General features: G+C 46.1%; 1 protein-coding gene across 1 annotated transcript in view; it reads right to left on the bottom strand.

Moving 5' to 3' along the window:
• EPHB1 (EPH receptor B1) overlaps positions 1-17,699 on the bottom strand; it is a 956,362-nt gene that overhangs the window by 122,247 nt on the left and 816,416 nt on the right. Inside the window, exon 7 of the mRNA XM_078665818.1 lies at positions 15,344-15,506. Within this exon, the coding sequence (XP_078521944.1) occupies positions 15,344-15,506 (163 nt within the window). The remainder of the gene's footprint in view (positions 1-15,343; positions 15,507-17,699) is intronic.

Raw genomic sequence — 17,699 nt, 5'->3', positions numbered from 1 at the left:
CTGGCCTTCTCAGACCTCATGTTAGGTCTGAATTGCATTCAGCATATTCATTCGCCCACGCATATAAAAGGGCATATCTTAGATCAGGTGTGGACATCCGGCTTGGATATATCCGCCCCTCTCGTCCTGCCATGCCTATGGTCTGATCATTTTTTAATTACATTTACACTAGGGATTCTCAGGCCTACCATCAAGCCTCGAGAGACGAACTTCCTGGCCCGCAACTGGAATAGGTCAGATCTAAACGCTTTCAGCTCTATTCTTAGCTCCTCAGTCCCCTCTAACCTTGATCCACCTGTCTCTATTGACACCCAGTCATTAAATCTTACCCGCTGGGGGAGGAGCCTAGCTCGCGGCCGTAATGGTCGCCCTTTAGCTCGGCTCCCGCAGCCCTCCGTCCTGATTGCCTATCCTGTCCGGGGACGACACATTTTTGGGGCATTGGAAACATAACGGCTTGTTTGTACTTACCATCCGACCCCGGGGTCTCGGTGTGCAGTGGCTCCGGAGTTGTGGCCTCTGAGAGATCGGGGCCTCTGCGAGACTTGGACCGGGACCTGGCCGGTGGGATCCGATGGCTCTCGGCCCCGGCCGAGAGCGAGAACCAGTGTTGGGAACCGATGTGCGAAGATCCCGGCGATCCTGACCCGGGCCTGCCCGGGTGGCCGCACGGCCGACGTGGGTGAGAGGCCCGGGGACCTGAGTCTGTGAAGGGGTCTCTCCCCGCCGCTGCCTTGTCCGGCGGCCCTGGTCCTCGGGGCCCGGACTCCGCTTGATTGGGGCACCGGTGCTGGTGCTGGCGGAGACCCGTCTTGGGCAGATATCCTTTTGGCATCGAGGCCGCCCTTGCTGGGACCCCCGGAGCTTGTAAAGTCCTACATTTGAGAACTGTTCTTTCCGGGGGTCTTGGTGAGCGGCGATTGGGCTGATTCACGAAATGGCGGCCGACCCTCTGAAACGAGAATCACCCTGTGGCGGCGGGCCCGTGTTGCCTATTGGTGTGGGGAGCGGATCTGGTGGACGTGAGCCGACGATCGGAGATGTCCTGGAGGCCCTGAGATCCCTGCACGCCTCCCTGGCCCTGGGCGTCTCGGTGGGGACGCCATGATCTGCCGCCATTTTGGGCGGCCATTTCCTCTTGTCGCCCTCTTGTATCGAAGACTTCATTGCCTCGCCCCCCTCGATTGACTTGAGTGTCTCCGCCACTGATCGAAGATCGTGTAGTGTATCGGTGACTTTGGGGTGCCCTGCTTTTCGGGGTTCGGACCCCGGGGACTTGGATGCTGTACTGCGACCCTGTTCGACATTGTTGCCTGAAACTATTGATGGACTGCCTCCTGTGCCTGCTTCGATGACTTTGCCTGTGTCTATAATTGGGGCCACCTCGCCCGCTCCAGTGGCGCAACTGAACTCCTGTTTTTCATTACTCGTGCTGCGATATTTGATGCATCAATATTTTCTGTTTGGACTATTGCTCCCTTGTGGATCTATCTACCCCCCAAGTAACTATGCTAGTCACCATCCCACTCGATTATATGCTGATTTCGTATTTAGTATGTGGTTATACATTGCCATGTGGTGGGTGGGGTTTGTCGCTCGAAAGGGTTGGGGGTGAAATGTACGACTTCCGTTTGATTCCCGGTATACGATTTCGTAGCATAATTGTTTTTCATCGTAGAAAGGTGGGAGGTCCCCTTCTCCTACTGTTTTGTGGCGCGTGATGGGGTGTCGTCCTGGTCTGTTTTTGACTGTGCTTGTCTGGTTGGGCGGAGGGCTGCGGCCGCCCGTTCGGATTATTATGGTTATTCTGCTCCTCCCTCCTGTCTTCTTTTCTCCGTTTTTCTTGCCTTTTTGTCTCTTTCTTCTTTCTTACTTCTCGCTATATTTCGGGTTCTGGTTTAGGGCGACAGGCACGCTGTTTGAAGGGTGGGCCATAGCCTTCTACAGGGGTGCAGGGTGGGACGGGTGGGTTGGGCTCTATTTTTTGTTTGTCTTCTGGTTCTATGGCCCTTTTCTATCTCTTTTTCGTGAGGCCGCGTCTGTCCCGACCTCCTATGGTGTGTTTCGGTGGGGGGTGTGGCGTCGTTAATCCTCCTGCTCTGTTTCGGCTGTCTTTCTCCCCGATCGCCATACCCCCACTTGGGCCGCTACTCTTTTTGTCTCCTGTCTTACCGCCACGGGGGGCCTGTGTCGGCGTGTCTTCTTTCTTTCGTTTTTCATATTTTCTTATTTTCTTTTTATTGTTTTATTTTGTCTTCCCTCCATTTTCCTCTCCCTTCCTCTTCCCCTTCCCCACTTCGTCCCCCCCCCCCCCTTTGTTTTTCCTTCCTGTGTCCCAGAGGTTATTATGACGGGCTGGTTTTGATGCATTGTTTTTCCAATCCCTCTTTTCTGGCTTGGTAGTGTCTTGGGTGGCGGGCATGTTACGAGGATAATGCTCAGGGGCTGATTGTGTCTCACGTATCCTGAATTTCTTGACTGCATTGTGTTGTCCCCCCGATATTTTGCCCCCATGCCCCCTTATTAATGTTGAGGTTGGTTTGGGATATCGGATGCCTCCGTATTGAAAGTGAGCCTGTCATATGTCTTCTCCCCATATTATAAAATTAAGCCTTCTTTATTCCTGTGTTTTGGCCCTTTGGTTTTTGTATCTTTATTCCCCTTCTGTGATCGTACGGCCTCTGCTTTGTATTGATTGATTATGTAATATTTGCCTGGTGACTCCTGATTATTTTACACATTGCGGCCGGCCGGCTTGGTTGTAGGCCTCGACTTGTCTCACCTTTTGATGTCAATAAAGGTTTTCAAAAAAAAAAAAAAAATAATAATCTTACCCGCTGGCTTACTTCTGCTGCTGACGTAGTAGCTCCCTTAAAACCAGTTAGAGCCAGACGATGCCATGACGCTCAAAGGTGGTTCACCGAAGACCTGAGAGCTCTCAAATTAGGCCTTCGCCAAGCAGAACGACGATGGCGCCGGGGGTATTCCCCCGAGAATAAAGAGATATTTTCCTCTTCGCTCAAAAAATACAAAACCGCTATATCCCTGGCTAAATCTACGTATTTTTCAAATAAAATTATGGACTCCACAAATAAGTCAAAGGACATATTTTCTATTGTAGAAGAACTATCCAACCCAGCCAGACTTACATTAGGGCCACTCCCCTCCCAAACCCTGTGCGATTCCCTGAACGAATTTTTCATTGAAAAAATAGCAAAAATTCAATCCAGTATTGCTGCCCAAACTCCGTCTGTCCACCCCCTAACTACTGAGCTCTCTAAATACTCTAACTCTCACACTCTTACTGCTATTCCTCCTATTCCGCCGGTCATTTTCTCCTCGCTTTTGCACAAAATTTCCTCTGGTTCTCCTCGTGATTGCTGCCCTCCCTCGGTCTTTCGAGCAGCCTTCATTTCCTGTCCCGAGCCCCCCCTGGCCCTCTTAAACAACTCTCTGGCTACCGGGGAAGTTCCGTGTTCCTTTAAACAGGCCGAGGTGGTTGCCATTTTAAAAAAACCTTCGGCAGATCCTTCCACCCTGAGCAATTACTGCCCTATATCCCTTCTCCCCTTCCTCAGCAAAGTCCTGGAATCGCACGTCACTCACACACTTAGCTCCTTCATCGAGGACTCGTGTGTTTTAGACTCTAAGCAGGCAGGGTTTAGACCTGCGCATTCCACGGAGGCTGTCATTCTCTCCGTGATGGACGAACTGCGCAGAGGGGCTGATGTTAACACCCGACAAGCCCTGGTCCTTCTGGATCTATCGGCCGCCTTTGACACGGTCGACCATGGGATCCTGGTCGACCGTGTCGGAGAGGCCGGCATCCGAGGGACCGCTCTCGACTGGGTTCAGTCCTTCCTGACAGAACGACAACAAGCTGTCAGGCTGGCTCAGTTTTCCGCCACCCAGGTTGAGTTGTCCTGTGGTGTCCCCCAGGGCTCCTCACTATCCCCTCTCCTTTTTAATTTGTATTTAGCTCCGTTACTCCGTGCTCTCCGCGGGTTGAACGTTACCGCGTTCAACTACGCGGATGATATTCAATTGATTTTTAACATCAACTCTTCTGAGGACTCTATCTCTACATTCCAAAATACACTCTGCTTCATCAGTAACTGGATGAGCCTAAACCACCTGAAGCTTAACCCCGACAAGACTGAACTGATTCATGTCGGGGGAGCCTCCAACCCCTGGCAGCCTTCCATCTGGCCTGCCAGCCTTGGAAGCCCTCCCTCTCCAGTCAACTCTGTCCAAAGCTTGGGGGTCATTATTAGTAATTACCTCTCTATGACTCCCCAGATTAGTGCAGTGGTGTCCGCCAGCCACTTCCAACTTAGGAAACTCCGGAAAATCTCCCGCCTACTTACCACCGAAGCGCTCACGTTAGCACTTCTGGTGCTAGTGATCAGTCGACTCGACTATGCTAACGCGCTGTACGTCGGCATCCCCGAGTACCAACTGAGAAGACTCCAGCTAATACAAAACCAAGCTGCCCGCCTGATCTACCACCAGCCAAAAGATCAGCATGTTCGCCCACTTTTAAAGAGTCTTCATTGGCTGCCGGTATCCGCCCGCTGCAAATTTAAGTTAGGCTGCACCATCTTCAAGTCCCTCTCTGGTTTAGGTCCCTCTTTTATTTCTTCCCTTCTCCATCCTTATACCCCGTCCCGCAACCTACGTTCATCCCAAATGGCCCTGTTATCCGTTCCCAGGTTCAGGAGGAAAAAACATGGGGGCCTGAGGTTCTCTCTTCTGGCTCCATCCCTCTGGAACTCCCTTCCACTTTCCCTCAGACTTGCACCTTCATACTCTGGTTATAGATCACTCCTTAAAACCTTCCTTTTTACTATCTCATACCCTTAGATTCTGTTTCACATCCTTTTTCACTACGCCCCAGCACAGCGCCAAGAAACCTAATGGTGTTAGCCGCGCTTTATAAAATTTTTTCAAATCAAAACATGTAATGTGTGACACGCCCGCATTCAAACGATCTTTGCATTAACCATGGTGGGACAACAATGACACCCTGCGCGCTGCTGTAATGTTTTATTTGCCCCAAACATGCAACCTACACCAGGCATCATCACAGGGTGAATTTTTTGTGCCTGTATAGGGCTCTGTCGTGTGAGTGGCCATGGTTGGCTTATAAGTACATATAGAATATGGCAAGCAGGAAGACTCGAGCCCCAATTCAGCTCTCAGTAACTTGAAAAAGCAAACCTGCTGTACGCTTGTTTGATACCACGGCTGCAGGCGTGTCCCAGAAAAAGGAGCTGCCAAACTCATGCACAGTTCACTCCCCTAAGCTTGCCTAACCCAATTAGGAAGCCTAATTCATGGAAGCAAAAGGAGTTCTGCAATTGTTACCACCCCCTGCACTGTGCGCCACCCCTTCCCCTTCCCATTACTGTGAATGGCGATCCTCTGACCGTGCCCTGAGCCACTTCCTAAGCACCCTATTTGAAATCTATGCATTGCCGCTTTATGTGGCCACTCCCACTAGGCTGATGTCACCCGCCTCCTTGCTTGTGCCTCGAGGGAGAGGAATAGTCCTCGCCCAGCTAGCACATGCGCAGGAAGACTTTGAGCACAAAAAAAAGATTTTTGGCATTCTGTCCATTGGGCACCAAGCAGTGAGCACTTCTTTTAAAACAACTCCATGATGTTCATTCTCTCCCTTTTCCCCGATGCTGGTAGGTAGGGCAACGCCCCATTCGCTCCTTAATACCAACCGCCACTGTCCTGGAAACTAAAGACAAAAATAGGGGTGAGCAAGCACGGAGCTTACTGAAAACTGAAGCACGCCGTCATTTCGTAACAACAGATACTAAAAAGGCAGCACGTGCCCAAAGCTGATCCAAGGAGGTTGCCAAGATGTCAACAGTGACATAAGGAGGCTACGGCTGTGCCAACCATTGGGATGTCATAGAGCAACTCTTTGATTAACAAAAGGAATGACAATGACAGGAAATGACGATGTCAATAAAGAGAAACCGCTGCTTTTCCTCAGCACCCGATGCCTCTATGCCATACTTGCAAAATGGCCCGTCTGGTGTTTTCTTGGTACTAACCAAATGAGTTCATAATGAGTTCACACCATCCAAAGGAAAACAAATCCTTCCTCATGGTTGACGCTGGCTCTGTGTCAATCATCTAGATAGAGTTTTTCTTTCTTTGTACAGAACGACCTGGATAAACCAAAGTAAGGTTGGATTTAGTTGGGAATTTTCTCTTAGCCAATGTTCAGGAAGCCATATTTGCTTCAGATTAAGAACATGGCTTCATGCCATTAATAGGAAGACAGGCCCTTCCAGAGGGTAGATGGCGACACTATGCAATCTACAGGGAAACTGATCCTTCCTCTACAGCAAGACGAACCAACATCATCTGCAGTCAAAAGGAAAATGTTTTCTTTTTTTCGACCGGCAGGACTGTACCAACCGTATGGTGCTTGGCTTTTCTACATGATATTGAATCAATGGATGCCAACTTTATTGAATCAATGGATGCCAACCTTATTGAATCAATGGATGCCAACCTTATTGAATCTAGCCTTCCGCAGGGAAGAGAATGCCACCGACCGGTCCATAGAGGCGGCCTGTCCTTGAAGAACTAAATGACTCCATCCTAATCACAAGGATACCAGACATTCCGCACTGGCAGGAGTGATAAAATAGTATGCAAAAAGGGGGACAATGGTGGACAATATTTACCGGGGTCCAATGTACGTGTCCAGTAAGCAATATACAACAGTTGTACAAGGTTCCCCAAGGGATAGATATACTAAGGGAAGAGGAGGGGAAGGAAAGGAAAGGAAAGAGAAGAAGGAGAGCAACAGCCACTCTCAGGAGTGTACAACAGGGAATCAAGTAAACCCTTTACGGAATAAGGATGCCTCACACAATTAGAAGGTTGGACAACAATAGCCATCCGTCCAAATAACTGTATTGTGTCATCATTGGCCTCCTGCTCCAACGACAAGCTGGCGGTGCAATGCCTGCCGGGTAACACGTAGTGTTACTCTTTCGGTGGAGTTCTTTTATTCCTGGCCAATGGGTGCATGCGTGTGAGGGACCTAAGAAGTGCAATTGTGAGCGTGAGTGGAAGTTAAAAATAAGTCAGTAGAGTCCATTAGGACATTTTTAATAGAGTGGCTCACTGCTTAATTAAAATTGATGAAGGGAGGGGTAGCGAAGCGCAACAGTAAAGGTGATATGGCTTCGTTCGACCCTCGCCTATGGTGTGGTCGACATGTTTCACGCCAGTTATGGCGATTCTTCAGGACCTATGGTTGCTCATCAATTAATGCGAAGTCTCCCCCCAATTGAAGAAACTTCCATATACAACCTGTGTATCAAGGCAGCAAGTGCTACTGCGTTGGTCCTTGCCCTAAACCCTTTGATGGTCGGGCCCCACCGACTGTCCCTGGGAAGGCCTGAGCGGCGGGGAGTCCCCTTGATTGCTCTAGGCTGAGGCGGGTCAAAACCTACCCATCCCACGGCGGCGGTAGAGCAGAACAGCCGGTGTGATAAAATGCCTGTTAGAGACGGGGCTTGTTTCTCAATGGCACGATGACATTCCATTGGGGAGGAAAATGCCCCTTGCACATATCAGATAGTAAGCGTGCCAAGCAGAGGGAAATTTCTGGGATCTGCTTATAAAGCGTTTTTGCATTTAGTGTTTTGCTCATTGTCTAGTCAGCATTGTGTGCCAATCCCTCAAAACGTACAAAACATGCACACACGCACACACCCAACACCTCCTGTACACGCATCATGCCATGCCCAAGGGTAACCATGCAGAAAGGCACACGTACTAGGAGATGCAGAGCGGTGAGAAGGAATTGTGCTGCCTGCCCACTGCCATGAGGCAACCACAAATTGGCATGTGGTCTGCCAGGCCCCACCTGTGCTCACGAGCACAGCAGGCCCACAAAGAAACATCAGTAGGTGACACATTTCAATTAGAAGACAGGAAAAGAAACACAGTATTTAAGGAAGATTACAAGTGCAGCTGGTGGCTAATCCGACTGCGTCCCTTTAATCGCTCGGATCGCTGGGGAAGGTTTGATAATAGAGAGACAAGCATATTAAGTCAGATGCTCTTCATCTTCTTATTTATTCTGTTTTCCCAGCCTGCTGTTTTTTTTTATCTTGCCCTTCTCCCATATTCTTTGTTTCCTCTCACTTTACTATCAAACGATCCTCTGTCATTTAATTCATTCTTCAGTTCACAAACATCATCTCATTGTACATGCCCTAACCCTCCAAGACTCCCTTTCTTGCCATGACTCCTTTCTTGTAATATGACGTGTCGCCAGTTTTCTTTCTTTTCCTCCGCCGTTGCTTCCTAGCACTCTCTTAAATTAAATCCATCCTATGTCTATCTCAATCTGCCACTTTTCCTAAGCAGCCTCTAATCCCATCCTTTTCACTGTCTTCATTCCTTCTATCCTTCACCTCAGTTTCTCCTAGAAGGAAATGGAGCTCCTCGTTCTTCGTTCACGGTTTTATTTTATTCTTTATTACTGTCAGCCCACATCATTTGTTTTTGCTTTGTTTCTTTTTTTCGTTTAATACTTCATTCTCTTCTTGTTTCCTTCTTTCTTTCTTTTCACTTTCCTTGTTTACTATCTATCGTTTATGTTTTCTTTTTTCCTCTTTGTTTTCTTTTCTATCCTTTCTATGTTTGTTTTTAGTTCCTTTCACGTTCTATCTTTCTATTTTTTTTATGCTTCTGTATGCCATCCTTTTTTTCTTTACACAATTCATTCTCATCTTTTTATACTCTTTGTTTATTTCTAGAACCCTTTCGTTAAGTTTTACACCTTTACTCAATTTCGCTCATTTAGGATTCTCCATTCTCCCTCGTTTCTTGCACAACCACCTGAAGATAATGATGAAACATACCTCTACATTTCCTGCTAATGTGTTTCTTTGCAGAATTATATTGCTTGTTCTGCACAGTGACAATGCACCCCAAAAAAGGCACATTTTCAAACTTGACAGTGAAATATCAGTGGATAGATATGTTGTTCTCATCTTCTCATTCTGGACATATAAAAAGCTATCTGGCCTGCTTTTGAGTTTGCAGTTGGCCTGATCCTATTGCAGATTATAGTTGTTTTTGTCCTTTCATCATGTGGTTATCATGGCCTTTATAATGTATTTCTACCGTTTGTAATGCCTCCTAACGCTTCTAGACTCTGTGTTTAGTCTCGAATGGATGTAGGATTTCCCTGTGGCCAGAGTCATGGTTATGACATCAAACAATAGGTTTGATGTCATAACCGATTGTCCCGGGTTCGGGGTTTATGGACAGCCCCTGTGGTTGTTAATGATCAGAGTCATGGTGGCATGGGTGCAGGACTTACCGGGACAGCCATCAAATGGATCGAATCCTTTCTTACAGGACGCACCTTTCAAGTATGGGACGACAGCCATCACTCATCCACCCTCCCACTCACTAGCGGCGTCCCCCAGGGCTCCTCCCTAAGCCCGACGCTTTTTAATGTCTATATGGCCCCCCTCGAGGATGTGGTAACACCATTCAACATCAAAATGGTGAGTTACGCTGACGACACCCAACTAGTCGTCTCCTTGTCCCAGCTGATTGACCACCCTGAAAATCTAACTAACTGCCTCATAGACATCCACGGCTGGATGAACGCCTCATCACTGAAACTGAATGGGACCAAGACAGAGGTAATGCTACTCGGCAAGCAATGGACAACTATCCCGCCTACAATATGGCCCGATGTGTTCGGAGAAATTCCCCCCCCTAAATCTGAAATCAAGACACTCGGGGTGTGGCTTGAGCCACAGCTTACGATGAAAACCCAGGCAACCAAGACCGCGGGCACATGCTTTGGACTCATGCGCACGACCCGTAAAATCCTGCCATTACTCCCACCTATGTCCAGAAAGCTCCTTATCCAAGGTCTAGTGTTGTCCCGTCTGGACTACAGCAATTTGGTCTATCTGGGAGCCCCCGAGGCAACCATCACGAAACTCCAGCGGACTCAGAACGCGGCAGCACGCCTGATTACCAACACCCCCTCCAGAATATCCGCCAAGCCAGCCCTCATAACCCTGCACTGGCTCCCCGTGCGCCAAAGGGTGCATTTTAAGGCAATGTGTATAACACACAAGCTTTACAACGGATCTGGTCCAGCGATCCTAAGTAAAATGATCACACCCTATATAGCAACCAGATCATTACGATCTCAAAAGGAGAATTTAGTCTGCATCCCCAGATTCAAAAAAGCCCGCACAGGAGGCAGACAATTCTCCGTTCAGGCGGCCAAGGGCTGGAATGCACTGCCTCGCGCCCTCAGACTGGAACCCAACTACCTTGCTTTCCGTAAAAATCTTAAGACCCATCTGTTTCCTAAATAACACCCTTCGATCACCTTCCCTCTCAATAGGAATTCAAGTTTCATAGCGCGGGGATGCCCTTGGGTCACCAGGCGCTTTAGAAATCGCTAAAATAAAATAAATAAAATAAATAAATGATAAGATGATCATAATCTCTGAAGTATTAAATAGTGATCACTTTGTATAGTGGCGAAATTCATATTTTGCTCCCAGGAAATATTCTCAAAAGGGAAGTTCACGGTTGGACTGTCACAAAAAATAGCCCAGGACACCAAAATGAAAGTGGCCACATTATTAAATCAGATACCTAAAAAGTGGCCCACATTTGCAAATCGTGGCAGTTTGGAATTTGTACAGACAATGTGCATATTTGTTTTGCACGGTACAGCAGACTTCATGCATTTGTGCTTGCTGCAGGCAATGGTTGTCGTAATAATATAAGTGATATCAACAGCAACAAGCAATGGGAAAGACAAAAGGTCTCACCTTTGGTTCCTATAACTTTGCCAATGTGTTTTAGCCATGCTGAACAGCATTACTGTTGCTCTGCAGCATGGCTAAACTAAATAAACATTGAAAAAATAAAGGCTCTATAATGTGGTGCACACCATTTTGTAGTTGTTTTTTATTGAAGAGCTAGTGGGGGGTAAGACACACTGAGGGCCTGAATCAGGTGGAGGGTGGGTTAGCAGCACAGCAGGTCGGGTGTAGGATGGGTGAAGCAACACGGAAAGGATTTGTGCAAAAGAACATGGCGGGGAAAGCAATACGGGGTAGAAGAAATAGAAAGGCAGGGTGGGGGAGAGAAGCAATGGGAGCATTGGCTTACCAAGGGGGAGCGAGCAGTCTGTCCCGGGTGGTACATGTTTTCGGGATGGCAGTCTCCTCCCCCACTCCTAAATTCAGAGGCTGTGGGTGATAAATGCAGGGAATGCCACAGGCGGCAAAAGGCCTAGCAACTCCACTGAATGGGGGAGAAAGCAATGTAGAGAGAGCATGGGAGAAGCGCATCGGCGAACAAGCAAAGGGGAAAGCACTGGGTGAGGGAAAAGGAGAGCGCAGGTGGGATAAACAACACAGAGGGCAGGAGTGGGTGAAGAAGCAACAATTGAGGGAGCAATGTGGAGGAGCAGGAGAGAAGCACACGGGTGAACAAGCAGAGGGGAGCAATGGAGGAGAGACAAGGAAGGTGCGGGTGGGGAAGCAACATGGTGGATGGGGTAAGAATGGTTAAGAATGCAACGTGGAGCAGGCATGGGAGAGAAAGAGCAACAAAGAGGACTATTGGAAGAGCAGCACACTAGAGAGAAGCTTGAATTCACCCGCTCTCTCATGCAGTGCTTAAGAAAAAAGAAAAATGCAGGTCCCTTAGAGTGAGCAGTGTAACACAAGTAAATTGGAAATGCTCCACGAGAGGGACAGACATAAGATGGACAAGGCAACCCATTGAATAAGAAGCAAACACATGAGAGAGGAAATCCAACCAATGGTAAGCAATGGGTGGGCTCCAAGCCCTACATGTTCTTTGGTAAGCCACCAATATGGCTCGCAACAGGCTGCACAAACAGGAATCCAGCTTTCCAGACCATAAAACAGGCCCTCAAAAAAGGCCACACACGATTCCGTCAGACCAGCCCTTCAAGCACTGCCAAATTTCCTAATAGGAAATTCAGACCCTATGTGTTCCAAAAATTCCAGAAGCGTCTTTGTGTTGCATATGCTCCTAATTAAGATCAAGAGCTGCCTGTGCCACTCAGGCCAGCCTGAAGTACAACAAATTTAGTTTACCTTCTTCGGGGGGAAAACCTTAGCTTGCCTGAGGTCGTTTTATCTCCCTCTGTTGCTACCATGTCTACAACGGTTTGAACGCTAGGTTTTGCATCCGACTGGAAGATATACTTGGAGGCACACAAGGTCGAAGAAAATTGTTTTTGTCAGTGAGTAAATTAAGACCCGTTATTCCTCTGTTGTCTTCCCACAAGACAGCCCTATAACTTGATACTATAATCCATTCTACTTTGAATACTGTAATTGTCTTTACTTGGGGGTCCCCCTTCCGCAGCGGCAAACCTGCAGAGGATCAAAAGTAGTGCCATTCATGCTGTGGTTGGGGTTAAGAGGAAGGACCAGGACTCTAAGGCAAGGCGGTCACTCCATTAGCTACCGGCCAATCACCATATCAGGTTTTATATGGTCTGCTGGATGTCATGGTGTTGCCACTTACGTCCTGATTCTTTAATCTATTGGAAACTCATCTATTTGCAGGGCCATCCGCTACACAAGCAGGATCATGGTTTGTTAGTTCTTAGTAACAGGTCACACTCTGTGGCCCTCTCATCCACAACAGTTCAGAGAGTCAACCACTTTCTCCAATTTCAAGGCAGCCTTGTAGGCATTCATTCCAAGTCTTCCATAGGACCAGCACTTAGAGGGCTCCACAAAGGTAGTGCGTGGCTTAAAAATGCTAAAACACTCCCATTCCATTTGACAGTATTTCTTATTATGACAGAAAATTATGCTTTGCAGACGATAATCAGTATTTTTTCTTTTAAGTCTAAAATCAATTACCATTGCTTGGATGCTTTTGGGAAGATAAGATCCCTTTTCTGGTTCTCAGTTATGGAAGCCTGGGCACAGTCTGCTAAGCACTGTACATCACACTGGGGGTGGACTAGCAGGATTTTAGAAAGGCAATAGAAACAATCATACTAAAAGCAGTGATCCAGGTAGTGATTACAATAGTCTGACCATCTTAATGACTTTAGGGTCGAAACGCCGACACAAAGATCTCTTGGTCCATAGTTTGGATTATATAGAGTGAATATCTGTGAATCGTAACAGGCTTCAAGAAACCATTGTCGTTAACAGCACAAATTGAGAAAAGAGTTGTGCTATCTGCACATAATCACTTTTTGCACCTTGCTCACACACTGCATCGTCCGCACTATTGTCACGAAGGAACTGTTTTGTGTTCTGCATTTACTTGATGTTATATAAAGAAAATGTGAATACAGCCAATTAATTTTCTATGTAGAAGGCGCTTCTTTGGTATCCATTGCGATTATTGAATGGTTTGATTAATTCAGGATACCACTGATACACACATAATGGTTTCTGCAAAAAAAGGAGTCCAACGGGACCAGTGTTTCCTAAATATATAGACCCGGGTCCTCGTAGGCACATTGGACAGATCTTTGTTCTGGGTTTACACTCAACAGCTCCTGGAGTCTGTAGAAGGTCTAATAGACCCAAATGATTATAAGTCAGATTTAGCAGGTGTAGACATGGTTTAAGCATGTGTTCATTTCTCTTTTGCTCTTCATATAGTCGTATGATAGCTAGTAAGATGTCCCAAGGACTTGAATAGCCCCTCCAAAGATGTTTGTGCAAACCACAAGTCACAGTCAACTTTTATCTTATGCAACTCAGACTTTTTATCCTTCTGAATGTAAAAGCAATCGTACTATTGAATTGTCTAAGACTGTGACTAGCACCTGTTATTCAAGCACCAAGATAATACAATTTGATGCATCTGCATATGGTTATTTTTTATTTAACATTCATTTACTACACAATTCCCCTTCCATGCTCCATTGTGTTGTGCCTATGGCAGGTCTGTATTGTGCTTATATCTTTAGTAATAGTTCATGTATCTTTAAACCTGGAGTGTTGGTTCGTAAGTGTTCCAGTGTTCTTATGCAGTGCGACTTAGGTGGATTCTCTCTGTGGTCATTTGTTTGATGGCTGGAGAGGAAACACCATCTGTAGTCCTTCAGGTCTTAAATAAATACCCATTTCATCCTTCATGGCCTGAGGACATTTACTTTTCAAGATATTCCATCCTCTGCAACATTATTTATGTACTCATTTCTCATACTTCCTCATCTCAAACTTGATTCCTCCCTAACCTTTGTTCCTCTATTATCCTTTAATGCAATTCTTTTCACACAGTATTATTCTTAGCACCCTTCACACTTGCATCCATTTCTCTTTCCAGTTTCCTGTCCCTTACTTTTCTTCCAACATTCCTTATGTTCTTCCATACTACTTAATATTTGGGACGATAAGGGACTTCTGTGCATCTGCTTCAATAGAAAGGATACTTATCCTGGTCACAACAAGACTTTGGAAAGACTCTAATGATTCTGTTTGTTTTTGTGACTAAAGCCAGGGCGGATCCTCCGTAATGGTGGGGGAGCATCGCCCCACAGCCCAGCACCAACAGATAATAAATAAAATGACAATACCACAATGTTATTAGCATTTCATGTATGCTGTCTGAGCCCCACAATAAGTATAGGGCAGGGCTGGGTATGTCAAGGAGGAGTAGAGTGCACTTATAAGTGCGCTTGTGTGTTTGGCCTGCCGTCCTAGGCTGGCCAAACACACATGCGCACTTATGTTTCTCCAACCCAGCTGTGTTACACAGCCGGGTTGGAGAAAAGCCGCAGGCTCCAATGCAGCGTCTGAGCGTCAAACAAAACCGCTCAGACCAATCCTGGTACTGCTGTCTTGCTATGAGAGCAGCGTCTACATTGGGTGTGGAGCCTGTTTCCTGAGGACCCATCCCCTTCCGGCCTGAGGAGAGGAGCAGCGAGGCAGCCATCAGGTAAGTCTTTTCTGTTTTTTACTTTTACATTATTTCTTCCCCCAACCCTCCGCCCTCCCGCCGTGGCCACCCTACCACTTTAGATAGGCCGCCACTGCAGTAGAGAGCACAACTCATGTGGAAATTCAGTGACATTATGTAAATAAAGTAAACAAAAGTGTGTGCTCTTTTTCTGACTTCCTCACAAGACTCTTACATACTTACTCTGCCCATACCTTACCGCCTCACTTCCATTCCAATTTAATTTCCTCTTTCACTGCCCATGCTCTTGCACTGCATTGCTTGTTTTCTCCTATGGTCTTTGTTGGAGTAGATATCTTCTATTTCTCGCAGTTGTTCAATCTGAAGTCACACTCACCATTAGTCAAGGTCTGAAAGCACATCTTGCCACTGTACTGTCCATATCCAGCCACTGTCCTGGCCCTCACTTGGACGACATACACCATACCCGGCCTTAGTCCATCAATCCGGGCTGTATTTGTCTGGCTCTTGATCATGGATGAGTTGAACTCATTTTGGTCCTTTAAGAAAGAGGACAATAATAAAGCTAGCAATGCAGCAAATCATCCTGAGGAAAATAAACCTAGCTGCGCTTAGAAATTACATAAATCAACTAGAATTAAAATATAATAGCTTCGAAATTAATAAGGAAAGTGTTACTCACCTGTAACCCAAGTTCTGCAGCTTATCACTGCAGCAAATGTATGTGCATTGATTATACACCCCCTACTGCTTTAGCTTTGAAAATGCAATTTATTTTTCTCCAACGTATGAGTAGGCATTGATCCAACCAATGTCTAAATGCCTTCTTATGACGTTGACTGAAAATTCATTACAATCAACAGAGGCTTAGATTAATTTGATTTCCAGTAGAAAATGTACTTAGATTCGAATGCTGCTGGCTCACAAAAGTGGTTAATGGGGCAAGGACACCATTTAATCCATGTGAGTGAATTACTCTCCAGCCAAAAGAGATGTGAGTTTACCCAGGTTGAAAGGGTCAAAACGACCCAGAATCTTATAATATTTCCCCTATAATAGTTCGCTTTTAAAGATTGGCACCTGCTATGTGGAAATAATTCATCCTCACTCAAGGGTCCTGCTATCTGGTAGCCACTCATTTATCGACAGTCCTTGATTTCAAAAAGTCAATCTCCTAAACTTGTGAGTTATGTTCTCTGTTGATCATTCACACATCTAGAGCCCCAGATCTCTAGGCATCTGTCAATCTCCTTAATGGTCTCTTTTCTCTGGACATCACTGACTGTCTTTGAGAGCCTTCCTCAGTTGTTTCTGTTGTCTGTGGGTATGTCATATTTGTGTGTTCTACTCGTGGGTGCAACACATGTTCTTGATTGTCTCAACTCTCTCTGGCAGGCCAGAGTCGTGTTGACACTCTGGTCTCCCATATTCATATTCTGGTGATATTAACACATTCTTTGATGGCCACTATTATATGGTAGACAATCTTTGGGGATCACTCACTTTTTTGATGCACTCTGATACTTGAATGCTTCTCCCTCTTTTCAATGCACATTGCTCTCCGTCTGTGGCTGTCTGTCTTTGGTGTTGCTTTTAACATCCTCTCACCTTTTAATCCTGTCCTCTATTACTGTTCTAAATGTTGCTAGACGACAGCCTTTTAGGAAAAATCCAAGGGCGAATCTAAAAACGACTCTTACCTTGCATTCTCCTTTATGGTGCGTTTAAGCACCACGCCTTCAACTTCGACTCTTTCCATCCTGTATTGTTGAAAATGCTCTAGAATAACTTCTGAAGTCCAAAAGTGTAATTAAAGATTTACATAATTTTGCAAGTGTACCACACCTCAAGGTCTCATAACAGCATTAGACTGCTAAATTTAAATCAGCCAAGAAAAGGAAAGCACCAGGCTCCACTCTAGTTGCTGCACCGTATTTGAGGACTGTGGGTTGCCACAGGCGCTACTAAGCTGATTCACTGTAGCAATTGCAGGTACTGCTTCTTGGCGCAGAGACATTACAGTGGCAGTATGTAAACAGAATCCAACACTGCAGTACATTTCCTAGTTTCATTTTTTTATCTGTTTGGTTAAATCGAGGGCTTGATGACTCCAAGAGTGAAAAGTGAAAAGCTCCTGACTACTTTGTCGCCCACAGAATGTTTTCTGAAATGTATACTGTGGTGAAATGTAACCACATCTTAGTTGTGCTGCTTTTACCCAGTCATTCGATTCTTTTGAGAGAAAAATCTATTCTGCTGCAAACAAGCTGGAATCAATGCGGAACTCAGACTTGTAGGTTTTCTCCAGCTGGTGTTCAAGAAAGATACCATAACTTATGTTTACTTTGGAGGAGTGTGGGAAGCCATACCACTGATGATCAAAGCTGCTCCCCGACATCTTCTTTATCTTCTTACAAATCACTCACACATAGCTGTATGGAAGACCCTGAAGTCTTTCGTCCATTGCAATTAAACATCCAGGTATAACTAAATATTTTTAAGCTATTCTGCTTTGCTCAACCTCACACATAAGGACCGGTAAGAAGTTTTCTGTTCTTTAGTACATATTTCCAGAGACAAAAGATGAATTCAAATATGTCTATGACTAAGGCTCTGCACTGTGGGAAGGATCGCAGTAAATAAACTCTTAAGAGGGATAGGAGAGAAATTGAACAGCAGATTTATTGTATCTATCATGGACATACATTCACCACCAATGAAACGTATGCCTT

The sequence above is a fragment of the Lissotriton helveticus genome, chromosome 11, assembly GCF_964261635.1.
Source record: "Lissotriton helveticus chromosome 11, aLisHel1.1, whole genome shotgun sequence".
In the NCBI taxonomy this organism is placed as follows: Eukaryota; Metazoa; Chordata; class Amphibia; order Caudata; family Salamandridae; genus Lissotriton; species Lissotriton helveticus.
This window is presented reverse-complemented; position numbering and strand designations above follow the sequence as displayed.